At 36.0% G+C, this 20,206-nt stretch overlaps 1 protein-coding gene across 2 annotated transcripts in view; it reads left to right on the top strand.

Moving 5' to 3' along the window:
• The window catches only part of cntn3b (contactin 3b), a 67,800-nt gene that overhangs the window by 3,206 nt on the left and 44,388 nt on the right, over positions 1 to 20,206 (top strand). For both annotated transcript variants that reach the window (XR_016169543.1, XM_039648974.2), the window contains exons 2-3: positions 9,119 to 9,256; positions 12,244 to 12,388. Coding sequence is in view for 1 of the 2 variants with exons in the window: in XM_039648974.2 (XP_039504908.2) it covers positions 9,202 to 9,256; positions 12,244 to 12,388 (200 nt within the window). In the remaining variant the exon portion in view is untranslated. The remainder of the gene's footprint in view (positions 1 to 9,118; positions 9,257 to 12,243; positions 12,389 to 20,206) is intronic.

Below are 20,206 nucleotides of genomic sequence, written 5' to 3'. Positions count from 1 at the left end.
TTAGATTGTCTTTGCCATTATCTAATGCTCACCTACGGTTAATCTTTAAAAACTCCTTATTTAAGATTTAAGAACAATGTTAATTTTTTGCCAACAATCTCAAAATACATTTTTCATACTGTAAATTCTAAGGTTGTGATGCTTAAATTCACACGATTTTCATCTTTAGTGTTTTATTTTGAATGTACTTTAACAAAATAGTAACACAGTTGTATGGTTATCAGCCATAAAATAAAATCAATAATTTAGCATTCTTTATGAAGCTCGAAAGTTTGAGTCCCCATTCATTGTTGCACTAAAAGAGAGGGATGGAGCGCTGGCTGCCATCTTACTGTTAAGTGCACTTTCTCTCCTTGCCCCTCAACACTTGTGGTGGAAAGAGTAATAAAAATGTTCACTAAAGTAAAAGCATTGCTACTTAAGAAACAATTCACTTGTTTCATGACTCAAAAACTTAAGTAAGAGTAAATGAGTAGTATGTTAAAAAGCTACTCAAGTTACTACATTATAAAGTACTTTAGTTAATGTGATTTTAAAGTGAAAGAAGATTTGAACTCAAATTGGCACTTGTGCGCTTTTTTTGTTCCAAAGCGAGTACAGAGAGACATATCTCTCAAATAGTGCACAAATGCTGAATCGATCATAAATATGCACAGAATTATGTCATATCCTCAGTCAGTTTTGTCTTAAGTGAAGGTGAACAGTTGGAAAAGAAAACACACGTGTACCAGTATACTGGATCTGTGCATTTGGCCTTAAATTGACAGCAGTATATAGTCTATTTATAAATGAAAACTGTGCAGTGTTATTTTACATTTGATTACGTTTGATTTCAGTTTCTGTAACTGAACTTTGCTCAGTAGCATTTATTTGTGCTATTGATAATTTTTTTTATTTGTTCTTATTTTATTACTGTTTACTTGTCTTTAATTATGTTTAGTGTTGTTATTTTTTTCAGGTGGTTTTGGTATAACCATAGGCAAAAGATCCTCATGTAAGTATTCTCTAGGCCGCTGATTTTCGTTCATGGTATTCAACTGCAACAAAATAAAATAAATTCATAAATATGTTTGATATCTAAACAGCATGCTATGTTTTGGAATTGTCTAAAGTAAAATCTACCGATACAACCTTATCAATGAATCTCAAACTTATTTGATACAAATATACTGTATGTAACTTTTAAAAGATTAAAAAGATTGAGAAGCTCACTGATGTACAGACTGTAGACTGGATCAACAGAACCATGAAAAAAATAAGCATGGTACAGATAGCCCCATACAAATGTATTATACATAAAACATATTTGAAAGGTTATGGTACCTGAACATATTTAAACATTTGTTTTGTTAGTTATTCAATGAATAACGATTAAGTCCACCCCCCAAAACATAGTAAATCAAGGTTATGAGCAAGAACAGTAGCAAGGAGAAGTTATTGTAAAGTGCTGTCAGGTTATCCTTCCTCTTTCAATGATTTGGGCGTCAAAAGTCTTGAATCTTGACAAAAGGATGGTAGCTGGGATAAGCTCAGGGTCGTCCATCGTTTTCCCAAATCTCTTTCGAAATCATTCTTGTAATGCTGGCATAATTTACTGGAGGTCTCCAGTTTTGCCCTCAGTGGAACACAGTTGGGAGCAAACATCCAATGCCCCCAGACTGTAAGACAGTGAGTGCTAATGTAACAGGCTTCATCACAGCTACATACTCCCAGAAATGCAATCTCAGCTGGATTCAGCCTAAATTATATTATTTATTTATATGCAAACCAAGCTTTAGTAATAACCTTGAATTACCAATGCAAAATATTCAATTGAATAACTGGAGAGAGCAGCTACATGGTGATGGTGAAGGCTCCACACGCATTCCGAATCGCCTCCTCCGCATGGTCTTTAATTATATGGACCACCCTTTCGACAGCCAGGTGTGGTGAACACCACTGAGTGTATACTGCAGGTGGCACTCAGCGTCTACTTCCTTAGAAGCTGCTGAAGATCTCGCAGTTTTATAGCATTGCACTTAGAAAAAGCAGAGTATTAGCTTTCTGTAGATCACATTTTGAGTTCCTGCTCCTAGCTTTAACAGTTGGCAAGCACATTGCTGGTGTTTTGGAAGATGATATTCTCAACCAGAATCAGCTGCCAAAATGATACTTCCTCTTCATGTTCAGTGTCATCATCAGCTTCAGTGTCAGCTGCTGTCACGTCAGTCTCTTCCTGCACGCCAAAGACTCTGAAGGTCTGCAAAAAATTCGACCCACTGTCTGTAGTTGTTCTTGTCACGGATGTGAGATTGGCTGTGGATATAATCAAGGGTAGATGCAAGTACATCGACTTTGTGGCTCCCTCTGAGACGTTTGCAAGGTAAAGCAGCAGATCTCCAGTCTACAGTCTCATTAATCCAGTGAGCAGTGACCCTGATGTAGCTTCTTTCCCTCACACTCCAACAGTCTGTTGACACAATCTCAACGTTTCTAAGCTTAACTGTTATGGCTTTTCTGACATCCAAGCTTCTTGATTTCTCAAACGCACCAGTTGGGTCTTGAAGGCAGGTTGTTCAACTACTGAGCATGGCTGAAGGCCTTCACAAATAAAGCTGATGGCCAGCTTATCTAGCGTGGTCCGATAATAAAACGATCTGGTCAATTCTGCATTGCTTGCTTGAAGATGTACAGTAAGATGGAGTCTCTTTTTTTTCTTTTAATATGCTAAGCAAGGCAGTTTTCATAATCTTTCATTTTCTGTGGGTGCTTTCTCTGTAATGACACATTTAACTTCATTAAATATTATTATGTTGATTTTTATAGCATTTTTCTCAATTAAGCTGATAATTTACAGGCTAACATTTAAAATCTATCCTACTTGTTGAAAGTTTTATTCCTCTGATTGATAACTAATAATAGTGCAGGAAAGGCAGTTGCTTGAACTATAAGGCTTTTTTTCATGATGATGAAATTTAATTAAAAAGTCCTATTTCAGCTTTCACAAAATTAGTACTTTAGAGGAATTTATGCCCTGTTTCATTTTGCTCTACAGGCTCTAGGTGAAGATCACATGCAGTTTTTATCCAATTATATAATGAAGTTGTCAATGTCATCTTTCACTGCAGGACAACCCCTGACAAAGAGGGTTTACAGTATAAGCAATAAAAAAAATAAACAGGTTTGGATCTACCAATTATACAAATATAATTTACAGAGGATCAAATTAATTCAATAATTTTTTTGGCAATTACTAACTTATTCTGCATATTTAAGTTCAGCTTGCCAGTTTGCTAGTGACTTAACTCAATTTGTTTGTGCAATCGTTTTTTTAAATAACACTAAGAAAAAATACTTTAACAAATTCATTTGTCCAATTTTTACCAAATTCAAATCAGATCATCTTCAAACCATGCTGGCAGTAGATGGTCTTTCTACCTTGAAATTTGAATTGCTATGGTTTGATGCATGGAACACGGCTAACGTGGCTAAAAGACAATACAGTCCACTTTAGCACATTGTTACAAACCTCATGATTTATAAGCGGAGTATGAAACCAGCTCCTACACCAAATGTTACTACCAAGCAGTTTATCTACTGTAATTAAAGTCTAAATGTACACATAATGCTCAGGTTCAACTGACACTTTTCCCCAAAGCATCTTAAAGCACACTTATTAAAGAGAAAATCCCTCTGGAGTAACCTAGGTTTAAGTGGCTTGCTCAAGGGCATGACGGGGTTGGGTTTAGAGACTGTTCCCTCTAGAACTTCAGCTTGTCAAGAGATGACTGAGTTTGCCAAGTAGGATGTGTTCATTAAATCAGCATTAGTTTTTGGTTTTGGAACAACAATCCAAAAAACATTGTTTTTCAGGGCTGTCAGTCAGGGTTGCAACTTAACAGATGAGGACCACTAGCCTAACCCTAAAATCGAATTGACTAAAAATTATTTGGTTTATGTTGATCTAGGAACACATTAGGGCTTGCATAGACTAGTTGGGGGTAGTCGATTACTTCAACCACTAGTCATTATTCTTTTTATACTGATGATGACCTGTTCAATGTTTAATTGACAGGGCTAATGTTACATAATAGGCTAACTGGGCTAATTGTTAAAATTTTAATAGTGTAGGCAGGCACATGGTAAGGTATGTGTATAATGTTGCACAATTTTACAAACCCGTTTTGTTTTTAATTACAATACATGTAAGAGAAATAATTGGGGCAAATATTGGCCTGACAATTAATAAACACTTGTTGACACAAACTATTGCTTTTTATGACTTTTTTCAATGGTAACATAAACCTTAAGTACTGGGTTATTGTTTTGAAGTAATGAGGAATCAGTAGACGTCCTACTTGACAAAAGCGCCTAACAATGTTAGAATCAGATTGACATGTAGGATTTATTGCATAACCAAGCACAAACTATCTATCGTGGAATCTATTTTATACCTTCAAGTGGGAGATTTACTCAATGATTGGCTCAATATAGCTTTAATCATTAACTAGGGCTGCTGGCCTATTATGCACCATAATGAGACCAACAGTGCCTGGCATGTTGATCGTTGATCATCTACTGTACTGTATGTAATACATTGTGTTAGTGGATTATAATTACATGTAGACCTCATGTTGCATGTTGGTCCAGTCCTCAGATCTTGACATGTATGTATGAAATCAGCATGGATAACAACGTTTGATCCTTTACAATCATTTCTTGGGGCAAAACATATGCCTTTAATCACTTCTTATATCAAATATACGCCAAAACAATGTTCATGCTAACCAAGTAGTGATCTCATTTACTGGTGCAATAGAAGCATGCAATGGTGCATAGCACTATTACTGAGGTGATGCCGCACTGCCTCATTATATTTGCCAGCCAAAGGCTCACCTTTTTGCTTAATAAGTTGGTTGTGGAAAAATCACACCCCAGCTCAGTTTTTTGGGAGGATCATGAGAGATGAATTGTAATTGCAATTCACACCCTGTCTCTCGTGTTGCTGGATGTGACATGCGACCTATTTGAAAACTACATCTATTTTTGTTAACCCACATTTTTTTCAACAGAAATCTGCCCTTGAAAGCTTTGCTGTCAGATGTGAGTTGTCCTTTATTTTGTTCATGTGCCTGTTAGTGTACTTTTTGGGGGATGAGCGTAATTTGTGGGTTGGACACCCCACCACTTTTTTTGCTATGGGTTGATATTGTCCCCACCACTTTTTTTAAAAAAACATCTCGCAGCACTGAAGTACATAATAAAAAAAATAAGCATCTCTAGTTGATTAGCAATTTGTTCGTTAGTGTTAAATAATAAGCATTCTGGCGGTGGAATGTGTGGTTTTTTAAATCATGCTGAGTGCTTGTTGCCGCCGTTATCAGTGGCGGAAGGCAACCGTATTCTCTTAGCACTCATGCAGTGCATGTCTTCACACAGTCGAGCGCTTCAATATCACTTAACTCTATATTCATTCCGGTGAAATCACTGATGAACATTTTTTTATGAGTTTTAATGAGAACAAATGTGACCCCAGAACCTCTGGCACTCTTAACAAAAATGCAACCACCTGTCCATTTGGACAAACTAATCTACATATTTATTCACTAATGTAAACACTCTTGATACTAACAATATATTTTATCATATGTAAAGATGAAACTATGGCATTAGACATGTGTGAATAAATTAAACTGGATGTACTAGTGAAATTGAGTTTACATTTAATTTATTGAGAGAAAATATTACAGGTTACAAGGAGAAACAATGACAACTGAAATGCTTTTCATGGTGAGGACCGTAGCTACAGTTCCTCTTCCCTCATGTCCTGGGTAAAAAGCCGAGCTGTGTAATCCAATCTGACAGAGTTTCCTGCGGCATAATGCTCCCCCAAACTTAAAAGACGCCAGGCAAATCCTCCCAGAGACCCCCTGTCCCTGCAATTATGACAGACACCCAGCAGTTATCCCCACTAGGATACAGCGCTAAACAAGGGGCTCATCTGAAGATTATGCAAGTATAGTGCAAAGATAAGCCTTCATGCATTTATTGATTTAAAGGGCCAGTATACGAGAAATGAGTAAGCTTTATGAATCCGAGCTGAGAAAAGAGTGTATACAAATGGTTTTAAGCCTCAGGGTGGTTAAAAAAGGCTGACTAACTGGCTCTGTAGACGGAAAAAAAAATGCCTCAGGCCATAGAGCTGGAACTGTGACAGTTAGGGATTTTCAAAGCAAAAGAAAGCAAATAAAAGACATCTCAAAAATACTAACAGGGCCAGTCTGTATTCCAGTCTGTGAAGAACTTTTTGATCCAGATGCCCATATGATTGCATATAAAAGAGCAACAAAGCATTGCTACTCTATAGTGAATAATAAGTGAAATAGATTATCTATTATCAATATGTACACATTCTTAAATATAAAGGTTCTTTAGGCATCTATGGTTCCATATAGAACCTTTAACATTCTGGAACCTTTCCATTTTACTGAAAGAACTTTATAGAGGAAATGGGTTATTTTCTTTAGATATTAAAATGTTCTTCACACCAAGAAAAAAACGGTTCTTTTAAGAGCTGTTCACTGAAAGGTTATTTGGGCAACCAAAAAGGGTTCGTCTATAGCATTGCTGTGAAAACTGATAGTTCACGAAGGCTCTGTTATTAGGCCGTCGTATTAAGATGCGTTTTGGTCGATCAGATCGACCATACGGGTGTAAATGGGGTCTAAAACGATTGATCACTTTCAAAGGTAGTCGAAAACGTGTTTCGATCAGATTGCTTTCGTAGTGTAAAAGCTTGTGTGGTCAAAAGCGTTCGAATAGCCACAAAAGACTAATGCGAGGAACATTATCAAGAATAGCCACAAAAGACTAATGTGAGGAACATTATCAAGTGAAGTCAAGTCAGGTATATTTATATAGCACTTTTCACAATATAGATTGCATCAAAGCAGCTTCACAGTATCTATCAATCAATACATAATAACAATGTTCGTTTCTGAGTGGAAAAACATCCATGTTTGGTAGAGCTGATCAATTGTATTAATGATTGGTTAATTAATTTGAATATCCCCAACTTAGAAAGCCAAAGGCAACAGTGGCAAGGAACTGAAAAACTCCATCAAAGGATCTAATGGAGAGAAGAAAAAAAACCTTAGGAGAACCCAGGCTCAGTCGGGAGCCAGTTCTCCTCTGGCGTTTATGAACTAGACACCAGATTTATAGTAGCTGTAAGGTAAAAATGTATATGTCTCTAAACAAAATTTAAACCGAACCTGTGATAAACGATGATGGCGTTCATATGTGCATTAAGAATTGATTCTATGGTTATGTGCGTTTGAATATATGTGTGCATTCCCTACAAAACCATACCTGAACAAACTACTTGTCTTTTTTGTTTTATTTGATCACTTTGGGGTAGGTACGCAAATCGAAATTCACAACGCAAGGCTAGCTGGCACTTCAGCACTGCATTGTCATCATCATGGGGTCCAGGCTAAGCTCCTCGTCAGATCTGGATACGGCCTGGATCCGGCAGGCTGCGGGAAAACCTCGGGATAAACAAAGACACTCAAATTAGCGTAGATGCCATGCTTCTTATGATGTAACGAGTACGTCAGGATTTAAGGGAAGAGTTCCCAGTTCTGGCTGACCTAATCTATGCAGCCTAACATTGAATTATAGAAGTCTAGGTGTTATATGTATGCAAGGGCAAAGAGATTTGCCTTTGTGGGAAGCTCACTAGCCAGATGGGATTTAAACTTAGTCAGCTGAAGTCCCAAAATGTTCATTAATCAACATTAGTTTTTTGGTTTTGGAACCAAAATCCAGCCAAAAAACATTGTTTTCGGGGCTGTCAGGGTTGCAACTCAACAGCTACGCCTAACCCTAAAATCTAATTGATTAAAAATATAAAAAAATATATATGTAATGTTGATCTAAGAACACATTAAGGGCTTGCATAGCTTGCGTGGTCAAAAGCATTCAAATAGCCACAAAAGACTAATGAGAGGAACATTATGGGAAGCTCGCTAGCCAGATGGGATTTAAACCTTGTCAGCTTTAAATGTCAAGTCCCAAAATTGGTTTGAAGACAAAAAAACATACCAAGCACAATATTCTCCCAGCATTCCTGATTTCTAACACACACTCACAGCGTTCTTCGTGGTCTTGAGGCTATCAGAGAAGAAACAAAAGCTGATGCTCTCAATACGTTTTTCCATCTAGAAGAAATGAGGACAGATGATAACAGACAGATTAAAATACCAGGTGTAAATGGTAAAGTTTAAAGTTTTAACTTTTTAAAGAAAAAAAAAAACACTTTGAGGCCCCAATATTCTTCGATTGCAAGAATATTTCCTACGAGATGGCATCACATTGTAATTGAAACATGCATAAACCTCAAATGGCTGCATTTCTGGTAATCAAAATGAAAGGTCCTCCGAGAAGTCATTGCGAATTATTGTGTCAGATTCAACCCTACGCAGGGCCTCCGAAGATGTCATTTTGCTTGTATATGTGGGTGGAATTCTATGTGCTAGTGAAAGCGACTAACAGTATTTAGGTTGGCTTCTGGCTCCTATTAATAGTCGAGAGAAAGTAGCTTTTGAGGTCAACAAATTCCAGCCCCCTGAATTCTCTGATGTTGCAGGTTTCTGTTTGTTTCTTTGGTTTTATGAATAATAATGCATAATTAGACTGCATCAGACTTCACAACAAAAGCAGACATTCTCAACAAGCAGATGTTACTTTCTTTTAAATGTGCAATGCATATTTTTTAAGGAGTTAACAGTTGGGGTATTCTAGCTGTGTGCTTTCTTGTTTTATTCCATCGAAGCGACACTACCATCTGTCATTTACACTCAAAATATCATTGCATTGATTTTCTGCACATTTTAGACTTTAGTCTCCCAAGGCTTTTGTTTGCAGCACTTTAATATTTTAGTTGTTGTCATATTGAAGGAAAAAAAAAGAACTTTCTCTTTGATCCAACTTTCACCAGCATTTATTCCTATAGTCAGAATGATCGCTTTTAAACAGGAGTGTAATCTTTCGGATCTGTCGATAGAAGCAGCGCATCTCTCATATATGAATCAAAATGTCTTATTTTAATTATTTCTGTAATTACTTTCCCTCACAGATTATACTTCTCACATTCAAGAGAGAAATCATTCCATTCACAAGCAATTGGATGAGAGTCATACTTGCCCTTGGCAACTAAAGATGACGTTACTATGGAAACGACTTGTGGTGCTATCAATCATTGGCTGCCTCACAGGTAAATGATTGTCCTAATGTTTTCTATTTTTTTTTCTGAATGTGTTGCAATGGACTGTCATGCAAGAAACAATTCCATTATAATCTTAAGCCTGCGATTCATTCAGTCCTCGTGCAGGTTTGAGACAAGGTGTGATGAGTTGATACACACATTCATCTTGAGAATATTGTTGTTTTGAATATCATTGAATTATATTATATCCAGTAAATAAATATAAATATATTGAGGAAGTAATGCTTTATCTTTAAGTACTAAACTTTAACAGGAAATCACCACTCACACACAATATAAATAAATAACACCTAACCCTAATTTTAAAAAAAGTAATTTTTCATTATATATATAGTGTGATGAAGTGTGATTTAAGAAATGTATTGTTTTTGTCTCTTTTTCTCACTTATTTAATTAAACATACATTGAGAATATTTTTTATTCTCAATATCAGAAATCATTAATTATTACTCAGAAATCAAACATTATTATCAATGCTGAAAACAATTGTGCTGCTGCGTATGAATACATTGAGAATATTTTTGTTTCGGATTTTGGATTTTGTTTTCTTTGTTTGTTTGTTTTTTGTTTTTTTTTCGGATTTTCGGATTTTGTTTCGGATTATTCTTGTTTATATATAAGATTATTCTGTATATAAGTCGTCCTCAGAGCTTGGTTTCAACTTTCAATAAAAGCAAGTTTCGAGTTTCAGGACGTTTTTATAGTACAATGACCTCTTACATGTCAAAATATTTAGGATTTTATTTCTCAATTCAGGACCCCTTTAATTTCTTTCAAAAAGCAAAAATCTTACTGAACCCAAATATGTGAACAATCAGCCCATTCTCATCCCAAAACGTCATATATCTGATGCTTTTGACCATACGTCAACATCCACCGTTTTAGGGTACCCTTTAACGTCAGTTAGATGACATTAGCTATCTAACCCTAACCCTACCCTAAACCTACCCGTGTCATCTAACTGACGCTAAAGGTAAAGCATCAGTTGTATGACGCCTAGGATCGTCATCTTACAGATGTTAAAGGGTGCCCTAAAACGTTGGATGTTGACGTATATATGGTCAAAAGCATCAGTTAGATGGCGTCTTGGGATGAGAATGTGTTGGAACAGTAGGGTTTATATTTTTTTTTTCACTATCCAGTCCTTTTATATATCCATTTATGTTTGATCTCCACAAAGGCTGCAGAACAGGTATAGGTTGTGGCCCAATACCTGTGTTTGTCAAAGATGATTATGGGATGGGATGGAGGCTTGTCTGTATCTTATTAGATTCCTGCCTCTCTGGATGCAGTAGATTACAAATGGAACACAGAGGCCACTTATTTTTGTTCACTGGTGGCAGTATTTATAACAGAAGTAACATTTGATTAATGAGAGTGCGGATGCTATTGTGTGGAGAAATAACGACTTAATCATTTTCTTTTCATCTTGTATTCATGAAACCAAAACACAGAACAATTATAATCAGTGCATGCATCAAATAACGTATAGTAATGGTGTGTAATTTCAGAAATGAAACTCACAACTTTTTTTTCTGTTGATATTTCCACAACAGTCGCTGACACAGGAGTGTATTTTCCTGTAGTGTGGGGTTTCAGCATGTTTGCAGAATTCTCTGGCTGTCTCACAAATATGGCTACAGGGTGTACTGTATGTGTATACTATTAATGAATACACAGAAAATAATGACCGCAAGTGTTTTGAATTTATTTAAATAAAATTCTTGCAGAAGATGTGTAAAATAATGGTATTTACTATAGTTCTGGATATGTTCAGCTCTCTCAAATGAAAGCAGCTGTCAAAGCATGCACAATATAATCAAAACAATATTGCCGTCTTGCATCAGTTAAAACATTTTGGGTTACACTTTACTTGAAGGGGTGTGCATAAGACTAACATGACACCTTCATAATCATTACATGACGACTGTCATTAAGTGTCATTCGCTCAATTATGACATTTTTATTGCAAATATGACATTGTTTGAGATGTCTTGTTTATGACATAACCTGTCAGAGTCTTTGTCATGACAACTTGACATTACTAAGACACAACCTGTCATAAACATGACATAGCAGATGAATTACTTAACTTTATTGGTTAACATTGCATTAAACCATCAGGTGGTTGGTTTTGACATTGGCTGTCATGAAGCCTTTATAACATTTTAATGACAAATTCAATTAGTACCACTGTAGTTGAGGTCACGAAAAATATTCATGACACAGTTATAATGGCCTCATGACAGCCAATGTCAAAGCCAACCACATGACAGTTTAACTTAATTTTATGTCAAGTTGTCATGACAAAGACACTGACAGGTTATGATGGTATGGCTTATGTTAAGATGTCATAACAAAGACATCTTAAACAATGTCATATTTACATTCAAAATGTCATTATTGAGCGAAAGTCACTTAATGACAGTTGTCATACACATGCATAAACCTTATTTCATATTCAAGACATATGTCATGTGATGTCTATGAAGGTGTCATGCCAGGCTTATGCACACCCCTTCAAGTAAAGTACCAAAAATTGTATCTATACAAGCAATATATTTTATATCATAAGCACTATACTCTTTTGTCATATATTATAATGCTTTTAATGGTTAAAGGCTTATCACAACAAACCATCCAATGCTCTGAGTTTCCTTAAAGGGATATTTCAAAAATTAATGTCATAATTTACTCACCCTAATGTTGTTTCAAACCTGTGGAACGCAAAAGAAGATATTTTGAAGAATATGGGTAACCAAAAAGTTGATGGGCCGCATTGACTTCCATAGTATGGACGAAAATAATGTGGGGCCCATCAACTGTTTGGTTACCCATATTCTTAAAAATATATATTTTGTGTTCAGCAGAAGAAAGAAAGTCTTACAGGTTTGGAACAACTTGAAGGTGAGTAAATGATGACTATCCCTAAATGTAAAAGTAAATGTAAAACTAATGGGATTCCTCTGTCTCAGTCTCATCAGCACAAGCAGAAGACACAAAGTTTATGGGTCCAAGCTGGAAAACAGAACCAGAGGACCTGATACTGCCCATCCATTCCCCTGAGCAGGAGGCTGTTTTAACCTGTGAGGCATCTGGAGTCCCTTTCCCTCAGTACAGGTAGGAATGCTAGCAGTTTATGCATCCTTTCATTGCTATTACAAACCATTTAAGCAGTTGGTTTTGGCAAATTGGCAGCTTATTCCCGTAAGGATCAGCTTGAAAAGGATTGGCACTGATTGCTATTGATTTTCCAGGTGAGAGGCAATTTATCTGTCCTCAGGGTTTGCCATTGCATACATCCAGCAAACTACTGTATTCCTAGCAGCCAATCCCAGTGGTAGCCGACTGTGACCCATTTTCATTTGATTTCCAGAGTTTCACCAGTGTCAACAATTTTAAATGTGCATCAAATAGCTTCGCTAAAGACTGATCTAAAAAAAATTAGCAAAAAGGCAATTTAGCCTACTTCCGATTATGTTCAACAATCCATTACTCTGTGTACACATCTCAGCAAGAGCTTTAGGAATTAGCATTCCAAATGTATCTTTCTGAGAGGGGTATGCATGCTACTGTAAGGACGGAAATGGGCTTTGAAATTGGGAGGGATCTAAATGACTAATTTGTGCTAGAGATTCTAAGATACTGTCCCGCATATTCCCTGGTGAGGCGTCTGCTCTGAAAATAGCAGTGTGCTCTATAGCTCTGTGGTATATTGTGTTTCGTAGCTTGGGTCAGCATCATGTAAATGCTCAGGCAAGCACTAGGGAGGGAAATAATAACCTTGTGAGTGACATTCGATTTAAACGCTTACATTTCCCTTTAGTGCATCTTTGCGGAAAACAACAATTTAACTGAACATTACAAGAGTATCAATGTTCAAGGAAGAAGAGCACAACTGACAGTTTAAGTCATGCTACCTTTACTTTTGAACAAACAATACAGCTAGAGTCTCCAGGGTCGGAAAAGTTTGACTTTCGACCCAGATCCTGTTTTTTTTTTTTTTTTTTTTTTTTTTTTTAATGCAGATACAACCATTAAACTCTGGTGGAAAGGAAATGAAGAGGCTTATGCATATATTCAGAGGTGGGGGACTCGAGTCACATGACTTGACTCGAGTCTGACTCGAGTCACAATTTTCAGGACTTGTGACTTGCTTGATTAAAGTACAAAAATGACTTGACTTGACTTTGACTTGAGAACAAGTTACTTGAGACTTGACTTGACTTGAAGTGGAAGACTCGACAATGACTTGAACATATAATAAACAAACAGCAATACAGTTAATTAATATATATATATATATATTGTGACATCAGCATCACTATATCGGCATCTGTGCCTTTAACGCTGCTCAATTCAAACCGCGCCAAATGGAAGTTCCGGGACTGGGAGTCTCACGCATATTGATAGCGTCTCCCTGATGCCCGCAAATGAGTTAAAATCTCCCGGAATCTAGAGCGAGATACTGCGCGTATAACATACATAGCGTGCGGCGTGTGCACGGCAGAGATATGGGAAGCCAAACAAACCAAAAGTGGGACGAGACAGCGGGGCTTTACAGAGCCCGTTTCAATGATCCGAGCCGCGCAGCCGATTCGTCAGCGCAGCGCGGACGTGTTTCCTAGCGACACTCAATAGTCAGTAAAGAAACCCCTCCTTCCTTACAAAGAATTGTTCTCTACTGAAGTTTAGGAGTTAATTATGGAGAATTCCATAATTAAAACAATCATTTGTTAATATTTATGTAAATTTAATATATAATATACATAATATTATTTAATATGTAATATTAAATATAAAATATGTTAATATAACATATTACCATTTTTATTTTATATTTATTTTAAACATATTTTAAATATGTTAATATAACATATTAACATATTTTATATTTATTAACATTTTTATATCCCCCCTCCCTAACATTACATTCATTGAGATATACCTCCCTGAAATGAATTCTTGTAGGTTGGGATGTCTGTATATGCAGCATAGATATACACGGCTGTGCAGCTGCAAATGCGTTTTACATATAGGTTTCAGTAAATCGAGGAAAAGAAGTTTCCGAAGACATTTGTTGGCTATGATAAGAAAAACTACTAAAAAATGCATTTTATATTCTCATACATTTCATAGATTTTATATTTTATATTTTACATTTATATAAGATATTACATTTTAGATTTCATACATTTTAGACCGTTTCAATTAATTTGAATTAGACAGATTGGATTATACATCTTAGAATCGATACATCTATAGACACTGAACGTTTTGTGTAAACAACACAATTTTATTTTATTTTCAGATATTAATGTAGCACAGATATGCATATGATTAATATAGCAAATGTATATTAAATAAGATACATAATATATGTATAAAAGTTCATCTTTTCTGTGCAAAAATAAATATGTATCGAAAAAATTTACCTCTATTTATTTTAGTAGTGTGACTTGACTTTACTTGAAACTTATCAGGACTTGACTTGACTTGCTTAGGGTGAACCCTTGACTTGACTTGACTTGCTTGATTTATCTGAACTGCGACTTGAGACTTGACTCGAGACTTGATGGTTAAGACTTGAGACTTGCTTGGACTTGACCATGTGTGACTTGTCCCCACCTCTGCATATATTCAACAACATGCAAAATAGTCATTTTCAGCTTTGTCACACTGAAGTACACTGCACTCCCTTAATTCTTTAATTCCTTTCTCACAGATATTAAGTATATTTGGTTTTGGATTGTCATAAAAATCCTTTTCTTGGACCAGCTGAGTGTGTGATTGCTTCTAAACATTTTGTACTTCTTACTGTTTCATTTTTGTACAGTTAAAGAAACTGTCTAGCAACGATGAAAGTTGCGGCACCACTAACTACAATAATCACTAGCCTGACAGTAGTTCATTTATTTTTAAAATAAAATCCTTTTTGGTACCAAACTACTTTTTTGAAAGTAATAATGTTGCAATACCTAATAAAGTATTGGAAAGTGGTAATGAATTAGTTCGTACAGTTCTTACAGATTTTCTGTGCACAATTTTAATTCTTTCATTTAATTAATTCTTTATGATTTTTTAATTAAAATGTATATATATATTTTCTTAATAAATCCTCAATTTAATTATTTATAATTTTGTACATTGCTATCTTTTCAACTCTCTCATTTTAATAGCATCTGTTTAAGTTTTACATTTAAAAAAAGAAATCTGTGCTTAAAGTAAATATATCTGTTCAAGTTTAACGTGTCACCCTAATTTAGATTTTTTTGTGCCATTTTTTGATAATATCATGAATTGTCATAGTTATATATGTTTAGTTGTTTGTATTGCTGATATATATATATATATATATATATTGTATTACTATACTTCAACTACTACTTATTATGAAAATGTAGGCCCACTCTATTAATAATTTGGCAAGCTACAGTTTCAAAGAAGTTTCCCCAACACTTGTACCAGCTATTGTCTTGCTTTCTGGGAACATTTTCTCTTTCTGTGTCTGATAAAACTTACACCAATCATTCAATGAACTTTACAACAATACACCCAGACACTGATAAGATTGAAGACACTCTAAAGATAATTTCTTGACCTTAAAAAAAGAGACATTTGCTGAGTTCTCTCTATCATTAAATTCTTCAAGGCTTGTCTTAACATCCAATTTGGTCAAGAGTCACCCGCAAAGTTCAGTCCACCCCAGCAGTCATTTCAAGTGTGTTAGCAAAGAACAGTTGAGGCAGCTAATGTTGTCTGAAGGTTAGCCAATTCTGCTGCAAATCAGTAAGAGGAAGAAGAGTCTCCAATGAGCATCCCGCTACTTTCTTTGTCAAAAGAAATTGTCAGTGTTCCAACGGAGACTGGTGGTATTTCAGTGTCTGCAGAGGCCGATGTGAACTTTGAGAACACAACACGCCAGGCTATTTTGCATCTCAGTTTCAGATTCCATAGAAAAGTAACTCAGAGCTGAGTCAGAGAAGTGCACTTGGCTGGCTTCGGCTCTTCTCTCTAGAAAGCTTTATAAAGAAAACTGAGTTGCTGTAGTCTTTTGCACTTCTAGGATTATATGAAAACCAAGAAATTATATACTAAATCAAACGTGTTTTTTTTCTTTACGCTCACCAAGGTTGCATTTAAATGATCAAAAATACAGTAAAAAAAAAAAAAAAACAATTCCAGTGATGGCAAAGCTGAATTTTCAGCATTATTACTCCAGTCTTCAGTGTCACACAACCCTTTAATCAATCTAATATGCTTATTAGATGCTCAAGAAACATTTATTTTTCTTCTTATTATTAAAAACTATTCATTTTTTTTTTTTTTTTTACCGTTTTGAACGGTAGTGTATATTAGTGAATGTTAACAAAGTTAAATCCAGTTCCGACTGTACCCTTGACTAGATCACGACATTGCTGCTAATGAAAATGAATGCTATCCTGAAGGCCAAAAAGCCTTCCTCCTAAATTTCACAGTTGTAGAATCACAGATGTAATAAAAATGAAATGTCCTCCTCCTAATAGACATTTCTGTGGAAATAGCCTGGCTAGTGTTACTAAGGTTTAACCATGACAAGTTGTTGCAAGGGTGGTGATACGTAGTTTGAAAAGCCTTACATTCTGTTGGTGTTTCAGTGGAGACTTTACGTCAGTGTGGTTGCTAAGGCTGTCTAGCTATTTAAGGTGTTTAGCAGAGTTGTCTGACTTCCCCAGTAACACATTAAAGATAAAAAAAACTCAAATGTCTCGCACAGGTTTAGTGGCTTGTGATGTGTAGCTTAAGCAATAACATTTTAGCATATCTACAGAACATGCTGCTGTGCTTTATAGCATGTAACAAAGCTTCATGCCACTTGCATGTAACAAGGCTTCATCCGCCCCATGGATAATTGGTCCACGCTGTGAAGAACATTTAGCTCTTATCATTTAAAAGCACAGAGCAAAAAGCATGCCAACATTTAGCCGAAAATGAACAATGCAGTAAAAACACTGACCTTTGTATCTCTCTAGTATTCTGTGGTTTGTTCTTTTTGGTCCAGCAAAGTGAAGTAGCATTAATGTATTAGTGTCCACAGGGAGAGATAAGGCAAGCTGTGAGGCAAATTAAGGCCATAGGACAGCCATGACTCCATGACACAAACATTTGTGGGCTTTTGTGGTCAACAAACACTCAAACAGCAATTATTTATATGTACACTTTACTATTTGCATTCAGGTTATACAATTTGTAACAGCATATGCTTTCCTAGGGAATCAAACCCATGACCTTGAGGTTGTTAGTGCCGAGAAGTTCTGTTTTACTCACTTTAAGCCTTCCTTTGGGGCTGCTTTAAAACCCTTGAAAAAGCCAAGAATCTGTTTTCTCAAGCTTCACTTAACCTGACAGGTTTTTCAACCTGCCCTGCATGCTTTTGAGATTGTAAGGATATGAAACCTGGTCCATGGAGCAGGCAGACATCAGAGACGAGAAAGTGAAGGAGAGCTGGTTAAAATGCAGAGATTACACTGAGAAAGTCAGAGGTGCTCCTGTGTCGGCCCTCATTAGCTCGGCTCTACCATGATCTTTGTTGAATGCAGGTTGCTTTCCCGGTTGTAAGAAGAAGTGCGGAGCATTCTTTTGGAAAGATAATTGGAGCTGACTGTTTTTATCTTTTGCACTTTTCGTATCCAATGACCAGGTTTTGTAGGCTTTGTCTCTAGGTAGTTTGTTAATGTAGTCTGAAATAACATGGAGTTTATAAGTATAATTTTTATGAGGCGATGCTAATCGTGACAGTAATAATAGCGGTCAGGATCATATAGCGGCAGTGATGCTGATGGAGGCTTGGACAGTTTGCTGTGCGGGGGCAGCATAATTGTCCATTAAACTTCTCAGAGAACTTTTTCATACTCATTATCTGAAAATACTTTGGCTCCCTGTCACCACTAAGCCTTTTTGATTCTTGTTAAGGGGCTCCTTGGAGACCGGATTGTTTGTAATTATTTGTCTAGCCTTTAAAAAACAGTCATTCATGCACCAATTACCATCAGGCTGAATTCTGTTACCTTACTGTGATTTTGACCATTGCGGTCCTTTAGTGTGACTTCAAATAAAACTGAATTCAAAGACTACTTCATCCATGGAAAATGAATAAACGATCTTTGAGACTCAGAGTATATATATATGTATATATATATATATATATATATATATATATATATATATATATGATGTTAGGGTCTTTTGAATCTTTTAAGATAAACAGATTCAATTTGCTTGCCACTGGTGATGTGCATTCAAAGGGTACTGATCTAATTTTTAGCGGTAATGTCTCCAAAAGTGTTCGAACCAGGTAAACAGCAAACAGGAGCACAGATAAAGCCATAAGTGTCATCACATCATGGAAATGGTAAAATGCACCATAAAGGTACTAATTTCCTGTATAGATATGAGGGTACTTTGAGGTACTGCCCCAGTAACGGTGTGCCTAAATGTGTGCCTTTAACTGTGTGCCTTTAGGGTTCCTGGATAGATCTGCAAAATGGCCTGTAGGACACAAATTATGGTTTTACAGCATCTTAAATGATTATTTTAGTTGAAATAATGTGTTTCGGTAAGAGTATTTCCCAAGCATCCTGCCAGGGTGTGGTGCAGAAGAAGAAGAAGGAAAGTTCCAATGTAAAACGTTTACTTACAACGATAGGCCTACTCAAGCTGGTACAGACAGGCAGAAGATACACAGAGAACAGACCAAGACTGATTGAACAGAAGGGAACTAAATACAAACACAGATGAATACTGATTGACAGAACACAGGTGAAACATATGATGATGATGATGATGATGATGATTAACTAAACACAGGTGATGCAGATGAACTAAAGGACAGTAACCATGGAAACAGATGAGTGGTGGGAAAACAGAACAAAGGAAGACATGTGACTAGTGACAACGAGATCACAAGCATTACGTTTGTGAAACAAATTTGAGGATCTGTTGTTGTTTATGTGGATGTCTGATTAAAGTTGCCTAAATTGTTTGAGAACCAAAGAAACAGATGACAACATTATTTTATGCTGGTGAATAATACCAACACAGATTATATTATTATATTATTCTTTCCATATAATAGACACAAGACCCCACCGTTTGTTAGATGTAGGAGCTTTGTTGATTTATCACGCTATTGAAAGTGTAATGGAAAACTAGATTAGATTGATGTTGTAATATAATATTTGACTATTTTGTGAGAACACAAATATTGTCTGTATTTATAGCAAGCATGCCTCCCAGTAATCAACTGTGTAACCCTACAGGCCGAATGTCACAGTAAATGATATCAAATAGAGTGGCTGACGATGATATTAGACTCACAAATGATTACTAAAGGAGTCAGATTAACTCGACTGCCACACCGAGATCTATAAATAATGCAGTAGAAATGGGCTTCGAGGTCTATGCTTTGTTGTCTGTCAGATCTGGGAGAAACCGCGTTGTCCACTCCACTCGTTTTTTTTTTTGTTTGTTTTTTACACAAGTGGAATAATGTACATCCTGCCAACACCCTTTTCCCCATTGTTTCTGTCAATTCTAAGCTCCTCTGCCAAGCTTTGCCTGCATCAAACTACAAATGCCTGATTTAGCACAACAACTTTAAGGTCAATTCTGAATAGTAAAGTTCTAGATATTGAATGTATGCATTTTTCCATGCTACATAAGTTGGTATACATTTTATGATTGCGCTTATTGATTATGTTGGTGCCTCTTTGTAATATGATTATCCCACTGTTTAAGTAGAAAACAATATAAACCTGTACAGTGGTTTTAGAAAGTAGGAATATAGGAACGTCATTGCATTAGATAACAAAATATTAAACCAAATGCCATTTATTTTAAAGCTCAAGCACATTTTTTAAGCATCTTATCTCATGTGTTTGGACATTTTTTCATGTTTTC

Source organism: Pimephales promelas, chromosome 8 (genome assembly GCF_988280905.1).
Source record: "Pimephales promelas chromosome 8, fPimPro1.hap1.1, whole genome shotgun sequence".
Lineage (NCBI taxonomy): Eukaryota > Metazoa > Chordata > Actinopteri > Cypriniformes > Leuciscidae > Pimephales > Pimephales promelas.
This window is presented reverse-complemented; position numbering and strand designations above follow the sequence as displayed.